The sequence below is a fragment of the Gastrolobium bilobum genome, unplaced genomic scaffold (assembly GCF_033153095.1).
Source record: "Gastrolobium bilobum isolate Gb01-03AN ecotype WA unplaced genomic scaffold, APGP_CSIRO_Gbil_v1 utg36934, whole genome shotgun sequence".
Lineage (NCBI taxonomy): Eukaryota > Viridiplantae > Streptophyta > Magnoliopsida > Fabales > Fabaceae > Gastrolobium > Gastrolobium bilobum.
Genome location: NW_026896826.1, coordinates 43,215 through 57,306, shown reverse-complemented (window position 1 = coordinate 57,306; position 14,092 = coordinate 43,215). Strand labels below are relative to the sequence as shown.

At 35.1% G+C, this 14,092-nt stretch overlaps 1 protein-coding gene across 1 annotated transcript; it reads right to left on the bottom strand.

Moving 5' to 3' along the window:
• Positions 1-725: 725 nt before the first annotated feature.
• On the bottom strand, positions 726-2,549 carry LOC133302199 (NADH dehydrogenase [ubiquinone] 1 alpha subcomplex subunit 1). The gene is made up of 3 exons (XM_061501946.1): positions 2,382-2,549; positions 2,188-2,278; positions 726-1,010 (listed from the first exon to the last, which is right to left on the bottom strand). The coding sequence occupies exons 1-2, from the start codon at positions 2,487-2,489 to the stop codon at positions 2,192-2,194; spliced, it is 195 nt and encodes a 64-aa protein (XP_061357930.1). The 5' UTR covers positions 2,490-2,549; the 3' UTR covers positions 726-1,010; positions 2,188-2,191.
• Between the last annotated feature and the right edge of the window lie 11,543 nt (positions 2,550-14,092).

Sequence of the window (14,092 nt, the reverse complement as noted above, 5' to 3'; positions counted from 1 at the left end):
ACAAAACAAGGTAAAAATATGCATGCCTGTCTACAATAGTTATTATAACATATAACTTCAATACTTCCGACTAGTAAACAAACAAACTTTCAGACTTCAATCACTAGCACAAGTGTTAGCATAATCCAAAGCTGCATCAGAGTTTCTGCGCAGAACATCTTGGCAAGGCATTCACACAGAATCGCAAACCTCATGATGCGAAATTGAGTTTGAGAAGGTTTAAAAATTTGTTGAAAAGATGCATTTTTTGGAAGGGCCCCGGGGGATGTCATAAAAGATGTTTCATTTTCTTTTTCTTTTTTTTAAAAAAAAAAGAACAATCAAGTTTGCAGAATTATTATCCTTGCAGCTCTAATATTCATCCATCACTTTGCCTGAGGTTTCAATAAGCTAACTAAAATCACACAGAAAGAAAGGTATCCATTGGTGCCTCTTCCTTCCAAGGGACACCCTGGCTGATCATGCAGTTAGAGCAACCTAACTTCACCAAACACTTTTGTAAAAAATTACCACCTCATAATCTATAACACGCACACAAAAACCTATCTCTTGTGTACTTTTCATAATTTCATACCTTCTTCTGTATAAACTTCAACAAGCTATGACCCCGGCCTATGGATAATATTAATTGCTATGGTGCCCTCCTCTTTTTTCAATTTTATCTTCATGTTTAGTGCAGGTATGGATTGGAAGTGCAGCTGTGCAGGCTGCATTATATATTTATTCATCAACCATCAATATCAAGATTTATATCGAAGCACAAAATACTCAAGATTTAAAAGGCAACAAATATCTCAAAGCCCCACAAAGCTATCACAATTCACGAGTCTATTTCACCATGTTCAACAATGAGAAAGCAATTGATTAGACCATTCATATATATTATAAAGCTTATGTTAAATGTCATACAAGAAAACAGATGGAAATTTAATCGTAGTGATCCACCCTGCTTCCTTGGAACAGCTGGACAAGCAATTTATTCCCTTCACAAGCACATTGATGAAAACAACCTGCATTTTGCAACACGAAAACTAAGATTTCTCTTATGTACTTCTAATCTTCTATACATAAAGAAAATCAAACATCTAGCTCAAAGTACCCGTTAGTGTTAGCTCACTTCAAAATAAAGTCCACAGACACATGTTTCTATGAGCATGAAAAAATAAACTGATGTAGTCCGTTTAGGTATCAAAGTCACAAATTCCTTTTCTTTTTTTCAATAAAAGGAAATTTCACAGAAGAAAGAAATTACAGGAGCAAATGACAGGATACCCTCCTAAAGAGACCACAAACCAAAACAAAGAAACTACATGAAAAGCACATCAGGGAGAATAATCCTGCCAATCCGTTTGAATATACAACAAAGAAACCCCACTAAATAGCCACTAGGTGAGCACCATAAAGAAGCTAAGAAGACTACTTTATCCAACAGAAACGGAAATGGCAAGAAATAACGATTAAAAATTCTAGAATTTTTTTGTGACCATAGGCACCAAATCACTGCACATACTGCACACAATAAAAGGACGTTGCCTTCTTTACTCCTCCGTAAACCTATAAACTGGCATATGAGAAATTTCTCCAACCTCTTGAGGAATCCAGTTCCCCCCCAAAGATATGCACCACAAATATCTTGTTGCTGGACAATGTAACAATAATTCAGTACTCATCTTCGAGTCAGAAAAGCACATAAGCACAAACAAGAGCTTAACAATTGACATTCTTATATCCAGCTTTCTGAAACAAGTAATTTCTCAATTTGACAACAAAAGTCAAACCAATATTGCATTTATAAGAACCATGAGCAAGATAGTGACAATACTAGTGCAAAAATGAACACACTCCACAATCCTATTAGTCTAGCTTTCATCATCACAACATCATAACAGTATGCCATGGATGGACGCGCTATGAATTTCTCAATTTAACAACTGAAGATGCAGAGTAGTGCATCAAGGACACACATTTTCGTAATTTCCCATCACTAAAATTCCAATCGAGCTTAGCTCTTATCCATAATCATCACACAATAGGCAAAATAACATAGTATACATTTTTTATTTTTCATGTTTTGCATATAAAATTCTGTTGCGGACACAGTGCATTTGTAAAAGAATACTTGTTACAAGGAGAGACACATGCGTCGAAAAGGTAAATCTGAGAATAAAAGAGAAAGTGTGTACGTACCTTGTTAATTTGGAGCAGAAGCTTGGTCAATGAGTTTCTTGTCCCTTCGTTCCATGGCGACGTCCCAAACATCGTTGCCGATGTGCTTAGGCTGAAAGATCCAAATCAAAATTTAGAAAATAGAGAATACAAAAAGAAAATAAAATAACAAAAAAAATTGAAAGAAGAAAATAGAGAGAGAGAGAGAGACTGACTCGGCCATGAGCAGCTTTGTGAATGAAATACTGAGCGTTTCCCATAACACAGAGCATTCCTGCTATGATTCCCAAAGGAAGAACTGCTTCCAACCATCGCAAACTCATCTTTGCTTTTTTCCCCTTTTCCCCTTTCAGTTTCACAAACACAACACAACACTCTTGTTATTTTTCCTCCTCATTCTCATTTTCATCTTTATATTATATATATAAAAAGGCCTGGCCTGCTCTTCCATTTTAGCCCAACATTAATGGGCCTGGGCCTGCCTCACCACACTTTCTTTCGAATGATTTATACTCATTTTTTTCTTTTTATAATTTGAATCAAATATGTTTATGAGTCTGTCTTTTCTACAGTCAATAATCAATATAGATAAATTATTTATATTAAACCCAAAATAATTTTATTTTAGGCAAAAATTAAGGTATTTTTGTAATTATAATTTATTTTATGATTATAATAGTCTTTCTTATTATAATTTTTTAATTTTTGACGCAAATGACATCATTTTGAAAGTGAATGTAGATAACAGTAGAAATATTAAAACCTATATTTATTTATAAAAAATCTCATATATGTCATTTTTTTGTTCCATGGGTTATAGCGTTGCCACCTCAACTTATCACCATATTAGATAAATTATTCTTCATCCATTTAACCATCTTAACATAAGAGATTCATAGGTGTTTCTTACGTGAGAAAAATAAATAAATCCTCTAAATAATTCAATGGATTGAAAATTTACTTTTCAACCTTTCCTTTTGATTTTATTATCATGTTATTTGAACTAAATGATGATAGTTCAGTTGATATATGCGAGCTAAACAGGTGGGGTGAGAGTATATGTTGGATCTCCTCAATGCTATCTTTGAAAGAGATTTAAAATCTTAATCTTGAACTCTTTCCGAACAAAATTACCTCCAATAGAAGATAACCGTGGTTTATAAAAAAAATGAAATTTAAGTAGATACAACTATGGCTCTACAGTTGAGGGGATGAATAATAAATGGTATAGAGTAAGAATATTTCTTACCCCGAAAGCATGTAAGAATGTTGCATGTTGATTTTCCATTTCCTCTGGCCAGCTCTTCATTTTAAACGTGGTGTCAGCTTTTACTTAATTTCTTTTGTTGTGGACCAAGAGAATAAAAGCGAAAATTAGGTGATATTAACCATAAATAGCAGATAAAACATATCAAATCATATGTGTTATTTTTTTTTTTTTCCAATTTTTTTTTCATCCCACAATTGCTAGTCAAATTTAATGAAGAGTGATTTTTAACAAAATGATATACCCAAGTCTTTAGTGCTACCGAAATACTGAAGATATTTTCCTAAACTGACATTCTAATTAATTAGATTGGTCCAAAACTTATTTTGTAATCGCACTGACATTTACAAATTTCACATGTTGCTTGAATCACAACATTTAGCCATTGTAAAGATATGCACAAAAGTAAATAACAGTGACCAAAATGTCACTGTTCACCAACTTTTTTATCTAAATGCCACGTGAACAGTGTTATTTCCCAATCTGCCACGGAGACAAGTTCGCTACCCGGTGTAGCGAACTAGGTTTGCTGACGTGTCACGTTTCTAGTGGACACTAACATGGGAGGCGACCTTCATTTTTTTTTTTTTTTTAAATTTGATACTTGTTATCCATTAAAAATGTGACACGTCAGCAAACCGAGTTCGCTACACAGGGTAGCGAACTTGCCCCTGTGACATATTGAAAAATAATACTGTTCGCGTGGTATTTAGGTAAAAAAGTTGATGAACAATGACATTTTAGCCAGTATTCCAAAAAATAAAGCTTTATCGATATGCCATCTATTGAGAGTAATCTCTTACGCCTTTGAGTAGCAATTTATATGCTAATGCTCCACAGTAGCATCTTCTACCTACCTATTAATACAAGGTCTTTGCCCATGGGAACGCACCTTCCTCTATGCAAACTCGTACTCCATGCACCAATGTTGTGAGCATCAAGGAGATAGCAGACCTTGATAGTCGTACCTAGCAAGAGAAGCGTTCAAGCCCTTCTTCATAAGTCCTTTTGTTCCACTTGAAAAAGGCTTCATTCGCCTCTCAAGTTGCATCGATTAGAGTTGAAAAAGCTCAAATACCGTCAAGAAGGACACTTGCAATGAAGGAGTGAGTGAGCCAACAACTGATGATTCTATTTTATAAGGTTATCTTACACTTGTTTATCACATATATATATATATATATATTGTTCATTTACTTAACCATTTGGAATTAGAAATGCCTCATTTCCTATATTAATCTATAGAATATGGTGGAATGGACTTGTTAGTAGTGATATTTTACATGAGAAAATCCATGAGATTCATCATCTTCCAAGAAAATTCTTATATCGAAGATGATTGATTTAGATCTAGAGGTTCATATAAAAGTTGTAGATCTTTCTTTTAATTTTCTAACAAGACCAAAATTACAAAAGGTAGCTCAATACATTATGGATAGAGCTGGCAAAAAAGCCCTAAGCCCTAAGCCCAGCCCATTCAGCCCTAATAAAGCCCCATCCGTTTTCAGCCCCTTGTGTGGTAGGGCCATCTTAGTCCTAACCCATAAGATCCATTCATTTATTGGGCTGGGTTAGGGTTGGCCCATGGATCAAAAACATTTAATTCATTTTCTATCCTATCACATAATTTTCTCGGGAAGATTGTGTTCTCCTTTTCGTGAAACCCTAATTTTATTTTGTTCCGGCATAGAGCCTATCGCACACGCACCCATGTTCGCTTTTTCATCGCTCTTCGCACCCATCTCGCTTTGAAGTCGAACAACCCTAACCTAAGAAGGAAGCAGGAGCGGGAACTGCAAAGCAAACACTTCATATGTAGCGACAGTAGCGTTGCTTTCTCAATAGTCTCAGCAGGTACTTTCTTGGATTCTTCTTCCGTCTCTCAGTAGATACTTTCTCAATTACAAAAATCAATTTTCTGAGTGCCAAACACGACTTTCAATTTTTTCGCTTTCGCGTTTTGGTTGGTTGGGTCCCAGAAATTTATGAGCAGCCCATATGCTAATACTATGCACCATTTGAAATTATATAAATAAATAAAAAAATTACAAAAGCTACAAAGATATATAGAAGATAAAAAAAAAATTCGGAAAATTATATTTACTCTTAAGAAATTCAAGATTTTCAATATTGATTATTTTTTGATTTCTTCATTATTAGTAATGTTTTTGTGGATTTGTGTATACTTTTTTTTTCATTCTCTCTCTTTAGATGTTCCACAAATATTGTAGGCATGAATCAATATTTTTGGAATAACTTTGTGTTGTTTTTAAGTTGATCTTAAACTAGGAGGCTGGAATTTGTTCATGAAACTTAGAGATGTGATTTAAATATCTTAATCTAAACTTTATATGGCAGTACTCTGTAACTAAATTGTTTGAATATGATATTTCAAAATTGCTCTAGCCTTTGAAGTTCTTTGCTGTGCTCAAACAGAAACAAACTGCACCAAAGGTGAAATCTCATTTTCACTGGTTTGGTTGGGAACTAGGATCATCATCTCCTGTAGTACGATGTATATCCATAACTCTTGAGAAAAAATGCATGGCCCCACTTCTATGGTTTTATGGGATTAACAATTTCTCTGGAAAAATCTTAGTGCTATGCTTGGATACCGTTTAGTTTTTGTGCTAGTCTATATTGGAAATTAAATACACCCTTCTGCTGCTATACATGTGACTATCGCCAGCTCCAGAAATCAATTTGTTTAGCTTTACACTATTATCCAATTGTTTATCACATCATTATATGTTTGTGCTTTCAATAATCTCTTACATTGATTTATGTCTTCTGATGTTTCTTGTCCAGGAAAACTGCGAGATGGACGTTGTGTTGCAGTGAAGAGGTTGTATGAGAACAATTGCAGGAGAGTGGAGCAATTCATAAATGAAGTTCAAATCCTAACTAGGTTAGTTCACCCAAATCTTGTATCACTATATGGATGCACTTCTCGACACAGTCCTGAACTTCTGCTTGTATATGAGTACATTCCTAATGGAACTGTTGCGGATCATCTTCATATATATATATACTTTACACTAATTTATTTTATTTTATTATTATTATTATTATTGATATCGTTTTTTTTTTAATAATTGTATTTCATTTAATGTATAGGAACTGAAAAATTGTATGATGGAGTATGTGAATAAGACTATGAACGTAGATGATGAAGTTGTTTCTGAAACTCCTCATGAAATGTCTGGAAGTGTTGAGACAATTAGGAGAGAAACATCATATGTTTGGAAGTCTTTTACAAAAATTGGTATGGACAAGGATGGTTTTGAAAAAGCTACATGTAATTATTGTGGTCGTGAATACGTAATTGGTAAAAATCCTAAGACCAAGACTAATTATGGAACTTCACGTTTGAGTCGTCATATTTCTGTTTGTAAGAGTATGGAAAACTCTGAATCAAAAGACCAACATGAAAAGTCTATCTTGAGAAAGGTTAATCAAATGACCCATCGAGAATTGCTTGCACAAGCCATAATTAAACATGATCTTGCTTTTAGTTTTGTTGAATATGATTTGATCAGAGTGTGGATTGATTATGTGAATCCTGATATTGTGATGCCCTCTAGGAATACAATTGTGGCTGATATTAAAAAAATATGCATCCAAGAAAAGGATAAACTTAAGCAACTCTTGTCCAGCCTTCCTAATAGAGTATGCCTGACTTCTGACGTTTGGACAACATCTAACAGCGAGAGTTACATCTGTTTAACTGTCCATTTTGTTGATGAAAAATGGAAATTAATTAGCAAGATTCTTAATTTTTCTCGACTGAAACCTCCACACACTGGGATTGAATTGGAAACCGCTATATTTGATTGCTTAAAGCAATGGGGAATTGAGAAGAAAGTATTTTCTATTACTTTGGACAATGCTGCTGCAAATGATAACATGTAGCTTATATTGTTAAACCATCTCCGTTTGCAGAATACTTTGTTGTGTGATGGTGAATATTTTCATATACGTTGCTCTGCACATATACTTAATTTAATTGTTCAAGAAGGTTTGAAAGTGGCTGCTGAAGCACTTTATAAAATCAGAGAAAGTGTTAAGTATGTGAGAGGATCATATGAGAGGATGATTAAGTTTCAAGATTGTGTGGAACAAGCAGGCATAGACACAAGCATTGGTTTGAGATTAGATGTGTCAACTAGGTGGAATTCTACATATTTGATGCTAGAAAGTGCACTTAAGTATGAAAAGGCATTTTGTTGTAAATAATAATAATTTAGTTATTATTTAGTTATTATTTAGTCATTTATTTATTGTATTGGGCCAAGCTCATTAGGTCAAAATTAGGTCAAGTATTCTCTATAAATAGAGAACCCTTTGTACAGATTATTTACAATTCTATAATATATTAGAATACCTTTTTCAAGTCATTTGATATTCTCCAAGTAATAGATAGGAATTACAAATATTGTCCGTCATGTGAAGAATGGAGAATAGAAGATAAAATATGTGAATTCCTAGAACCCTTTTACGAGACTACAAACATGATTTCAGGTTCATCTTATCCAACCTCTAACTTATACTTTGTACAAGTTTGGAAGATTGAGTGCATACTAAATGAAAACTTGTATAATGATGATTATACTTTAAGTGATATGTCACTGAGGATGAAAGAGAAGTTTGAGAAATACTGGAAGGAATATAGTACAGTTTTAGCTTTTGGAGCTATTCTTGACCCGCGTTTGAAGCTTGTTTTCTTAGACTTTTGCTACACAAAAATTGATCCATTTAAATGACCCTAACCCACGCGGGCTAGTACAGTCGCCAAGGGTTACAAGAAATTAAATGGGCTAAGAATGCATTTGGTCATGCGGGCTTTTTGGCCCTAACCCACGCGGGCTAGGGCTAAATGGGTCGGGCTGGCCCATTTTGACAGCTCTAATTGTAACAAAGAAATTAAATGACTAAATCTTCAGAATACCAAGCATTAAGTGAAAAAAGTTAGCATACTTTCCTACAAACTGAATCAAGGTAACAAAATATTCTAATTACATGCATTTCTAGCATTGCTGTCAATGTAAATATTCAAGAATGGAGGCATTGCTATCAATGTAAATTCCAAGCATTGCTGTCAAAAAGTTCAAGAAATTCAACTGTCATATACTCAAGAATGGATGCCAAATATACAGCAGCAGCAGTGGCCTCAACTTCGCGGGATCAATTTTGCACAAAATCAATGTAAATACTAAATATCATCAGAATTAAATCAATTAAGCTCAACCTACACATAATCAATGTATCTAAACTATAAATTTCAACTAGCTACTAACAGAAATACCTTTCTAATCTTCAATTTGAACTTCGTGATGCACATTGGCTTGTGATGTTGTTGTTTCATGATCACTAGTATTATAATCATCTTCATCTAAAACTCATAACCAATTGAAACAAAACTACTAAATTAGACAATCAATCCCTACATAACCAAGCAATATTAAAATATTAAGCATAATAACTCAAAGCATTACCATTAAGATTCTCGAGAAAACCATGTAACCAATTCCTAGTGCAAATCAACATTTGGACATTTTCAGGAAGAGTGGAACTTCTATATTTGGTAAGAACACGCCCACCGATACTAAAAGCCGATTTTGATGCCACTGAAGTAATTGGAATACTTAGCACATCTCGGGCCATAATAGAGAGTGTGGGAAATCTATTCTCACTGTGCTTCCAATAATTAAGCACGTCAAAATCCTCCCCATCACCATATTTAGCTTTTGGTTCATCCAAATAAAGATTTAATTCACTCTTACCACCAACAAACATACTTTCATTCTCAAACATTTCAAACTCCTGCAAAATTTGATATATCAATTATATAAACGAAACAACAATGAAAAAATGACTAAATTAGCACGAAAGAACTTACACTTATGTATAATTTTGATTTTTTTGACCTATTGCTTTCACCACTTGACTTGTGCAAGAGATTGGATTTGATGGATGAATGAGAATTAGAAGCACTTAATCCTTTGAGATTGCTCGCATATTCTTCATATAGCTTCTTAAACTTTTCTCTTATATTTTTAACCTTATTTTGGGAGGTAAATGGATCAATTTTTGTGTAGCAAAAGTCTAAGAAAACAAGCTTCAAACGCGGGTCAAGAATAGCTCCAAAAGCTAAAACTGTACTATATTCCTTCCAGTATTTGTCAAACTTCTCTTTCATCCTCAGTGACATATCACTTAAAGTATAATCATCATTATACAAGTTTTCGTTTAGTATGCACTCAATCTTCCAAACTTGTACAAAGTATAAGTTAGAGGTTGGATAAGATGAACCTGAAATCATGTTTGTAGTCTCGTAAAAGGGTTCTAGGAATTCACATATTTTATCTTCTATTCTCCATTCTTCACATGACGGACAATATTTGTAATTCATATCTATCACTTGGAGAATATCAAATGACTTGAAAAAGGTATTCTAATATATTATAGAATTGTAAATAATCTGTACAAAGGGTTCTCTATTTATAGAGAATACTTGACCTAATTTTGACCTAATGGGCTTGGCCCAATACACAAATAAATGACTAAATAATTATTATTTACAACACTCCCCCTCAAGCTGAGGAATAGATATTTATCATTCCCAGCTTGCTAGTAAGCTCTTGAAATCTGTCTGAAGAAAGTCCCTTTGTCAATACATCAGCTAATTGACGCCCAGTGGGAATGTATGGAGTGGTAATCAACCCGCTATCAAGTTTCTCTTTGATGAAATGGCGGTCGACCTCAATATGTTTAGTCCGATCATGTTGAACTGGATTATGAGCTATACAAATAGCGGACTTATTATCACATAGCAGCTTCATAGGTCCCTCACATTTTATTTTGAGGTCATCAAGTACAATTTTTAGCCACAGTAACTCACAAATGCCTTGAGTCATAGCTCGAAATTCAGCTTCTGCACTTGATCTGACAACCACATCTTGTTTCTTACTTCTCCATATCACCAAGTTACCACAAAGAAACATACAATAACCAGTGGTAGAACGACGGTCAGTCACAGATCCAGCACAATCAGCATCAGTGTAGACTTCTAAAGAGAGATGGTCATCACGCCGGAATAATAATCCTTTACCAGGAGTAGCTTTAAGATACTGAAGAATTCTCTCCACTGCCTGCATGTGTTTCTCCTTTAGATTGTGCATAAACTGACTGACAACACTAACAGCGTAAGCTAGGTCTGGTCTAGTATGAGCCAGATATATCAATTTCCCAACTAGTCGTTGATATTGTCCTTTATCAACTGGAGGACTCTCCTCTTCATAGCCTATCTTGTGATTCTGCTCAATAGGAGTATTAGAGGGTTTACACCCGAGCTTTCCTGCTTCTTTGAGAAGATAAAGAACATATTTCCTCTGGCTGATAAAAATTCCTTTTTTTGAATGAGCTACTTCTATCCCTAGGAAATATCTCAGTTTCCCAAGGTCTTTAATTTCAAACTCAGATGCTAGTCTTGTTTGCAGAATATGTCTCTCCACAAAATCATCACTTGTGATAATAATATCATCAACATATACAAGGAGCACAGTGAGCTTCCCATCTTGGGAGTGCTTAAAGAAAAGAGTGTGATCTCCTTGACTTTGTTTGTATCCTAAAGTCATCATAACCTTAGTAAATCTTCCAAACCAGGCACAAGGTGACTGCTTCAATCCATACAAGGCTTTTTTTAATCTACAAACTTTATTTTCTCCATTCACAGAATCAAAACCAGGAGGGATTTCCATGTAGACTTCTTCTTCTAACTCACCATTAAGGAAAGCGTTCTTCACATCAAATTGATTTATATCCCAATTGTAATGAGCAGCAAGGGATAACAAGACTCTCACCGTATTAGTCTTTGCAACTGGAGCAAAAAAATTTTCATAATCAATGCCATAGGTCTGAGTGTAACCCTTGGCGACTAATCGAGCCTTATATCTCTCAAGAGTGCTATCAGAATTATACTTTAGGGCATAAACCCATCTGCACCCTACTGCTTTCTTTCCATTGGGTCTATCAATAACCTCCCATGTTTTATTTTTCTCCAATGCATTCATTTCCTCTTGCATGGCTTGAGCCCAATTCTCATCTTTCAATGCTTCATGTACTGATTTTGGGATTGAAATAGAATCTAGTGCTGAAACAAAGCTTTTGTGCTGCACAGAAAGATTAGTAGAAGGAACAAAATGGGAGATAGGATATTGAGTACAAGATCTTTTCCTTTTTCTTAAGGCAATAGGTAAGTTATCAGAAGCAGAAGCAATGGGTAAGTCATCAGAGGTATCAGAAGAAATAGGCAAATCATGAGAGGCAATAATATTAGAATCAGAAACAAGAAATTCAGGACTTACCAGTGGTTCAGACGATTAGGGTTGCTGGTGAGACAGTATGGGTTGTTTCCTCCTCTGATATACCAATTCAGGTGTCAAAATCTTTCGTATCTCAGGTGTATTTGAAGGTTATGACACACCAGGAGCAGACACACTAGGAAGAGGTGTAGGTGTAGACAAGGACGATCCAGACTCAAAGAAGGAAGGGGATGAGTCTTCTGAAGAACTGTTCTCCCCCTGAAGATGAAGACCCAGGAAATAAGATTCAGATTCTTGAAAGGTGACATCCATAGAAACAAAATTTTGTTGACTTGGTGGATGATAACACTTGTACCCTTTTTTATAAGGGGTATAACCAAGGAAGACACACTTAAGAGCCCTAGGATCCAACTTACTCCGATGTTGTTTATGAACATGGACAAAGGAAACACAGCCAAACACTCTTGGTGGAAGGCTCTGCAATATGGGAACAGAAGGAAAGAAGGAAGTAATGGAATGAATATGACTGATATTGTTAAGGACCCGTGAAGGTAAACGGTTGATCAAAAAGGTTGCAGCTAACACGGCTTCTCCCCAATAAGAACTAGGAACAGATGTCTGGAAAAGTAGTGCTTTAGCAACTTCAAGGAGGTGACGATTTTTCCTTTCAGCAACCCCGTTTTGTTGAGGGGTATCAACACATGTGAGCTCATGAATCATACCTCTGTCTGAAATGAATTTTGACAGGCGTTGGTTGACGTACTCAGTACCATTATCAAATCTTAGTCTTTTAATACACTTACCAAATTGAGTCTCAACCATGTGATGAAACCGAATAAATATCTCTGGTACTTCAGACTTGTCTTTCATCAAGTATATCCATGTTACCCGAGTACAATCGTCAATAAAAGAAACAAACCACCTTGCACCTGAAACACTATGCACTTTAGAAGAGCCCCAAACATCAGAATGGATAAGAGAAAAAGGTTTGCTACTTTTAATAGTGCTAGAAGGAAATGACACTCTATGGTGTTTTGCAAATTCACAAACATCACAATGAATGGTGTCAACCGACTGATTGAGAAACAGAGAAGGGAACATAGACTTTAATAGACTAAATGGTGGATGTCCCAGACGCTTGTGATGGAGCCAAATCATAGACTCTGCAGTAGAAGGATGACGTGTCATTAATAACTGATTTTTGCTATCATTTATAGCATGTTTTGGAAGGAGATGATACAACTCATTCTGTTCATTAGCAACTCCAATTGTCTTCTTCGTGGTAAGATCCTGAATAACACAATGAGAAGGAAAAAATGTGATAGAACAATTCAAATCAGTTGTAAGTTTTTGAGTGGAGAAAAGATTAGTAGAAAGCTGAGAAACATAAAGAACATTCTTAAGAAACAAGGAAGGTTGAATTTGAATGTTACCAGAACCAATAACTGATTTATGGGATTCATCAGCTACGGATATAGTATGACTACACACAGTAGGATGATAAGAACAAAACAACTCAGTACGACAAGCCATATGATCAGTTGCACCAGAATCCGAAATCCATGAGGTTTTAAAACCAGTGCAAGAAGCAAGAAGAGATGTAGAACATGTGTTCTTACCAGATAAGATCAAAGAACGATCATATGGCTTACACATATTATCAATAGCAGGTTTAAGCTGATCCATGGAGAGGAGACAAAAAACAAACAGGAAAAGTTTTTTTTGTGAACAGTACCCGATGAACAGTACCGCATTTTTTTTAGCTGTTCCAGTCGTCTGATGAAAAAGAAACCTCCGTAGAATGATAGATCTAAGAAAACAGAGTGAAACAGGGGTCCTCACGGTCCAAAAGCTCCACGAATTTTTTTTTTCGGCGGCGGCTTTGTGGCGGCGAGAGGCAAATAGGGTTGGTTTTTAAAGATGGTGATTTGCGGAAGCAGAACCCTCAGAATCGAGAGCTCTGATACCAACTTAAAAAAGGTATTCTAATATATTATAGAATTGTAAATAATCTGTACAAAGGGTTCTCTATTTATAGAGAATACTTGACCTAATTTTGACCTAATGGGCTTGGCCCAATACAACAAATAAATGACTAAATAATAACTAAATAATTATTATTTACAACAAAATGCCTTTTCATACTTAAGTGCACTTTCTAGCATCAAATATGTAGAATTCCACCTAGTTGAAACATCTAATCTCAAACCAATGCTTGTGTCTATGCCTGCTTGTTCCACACAATCTTGAAACTTAATCATCCTCTCATATGATCCTCTCACATACTTAACACTTTCTCTGATTTTATAAAGTGCTTCAGCAGCCACTTTCAAAC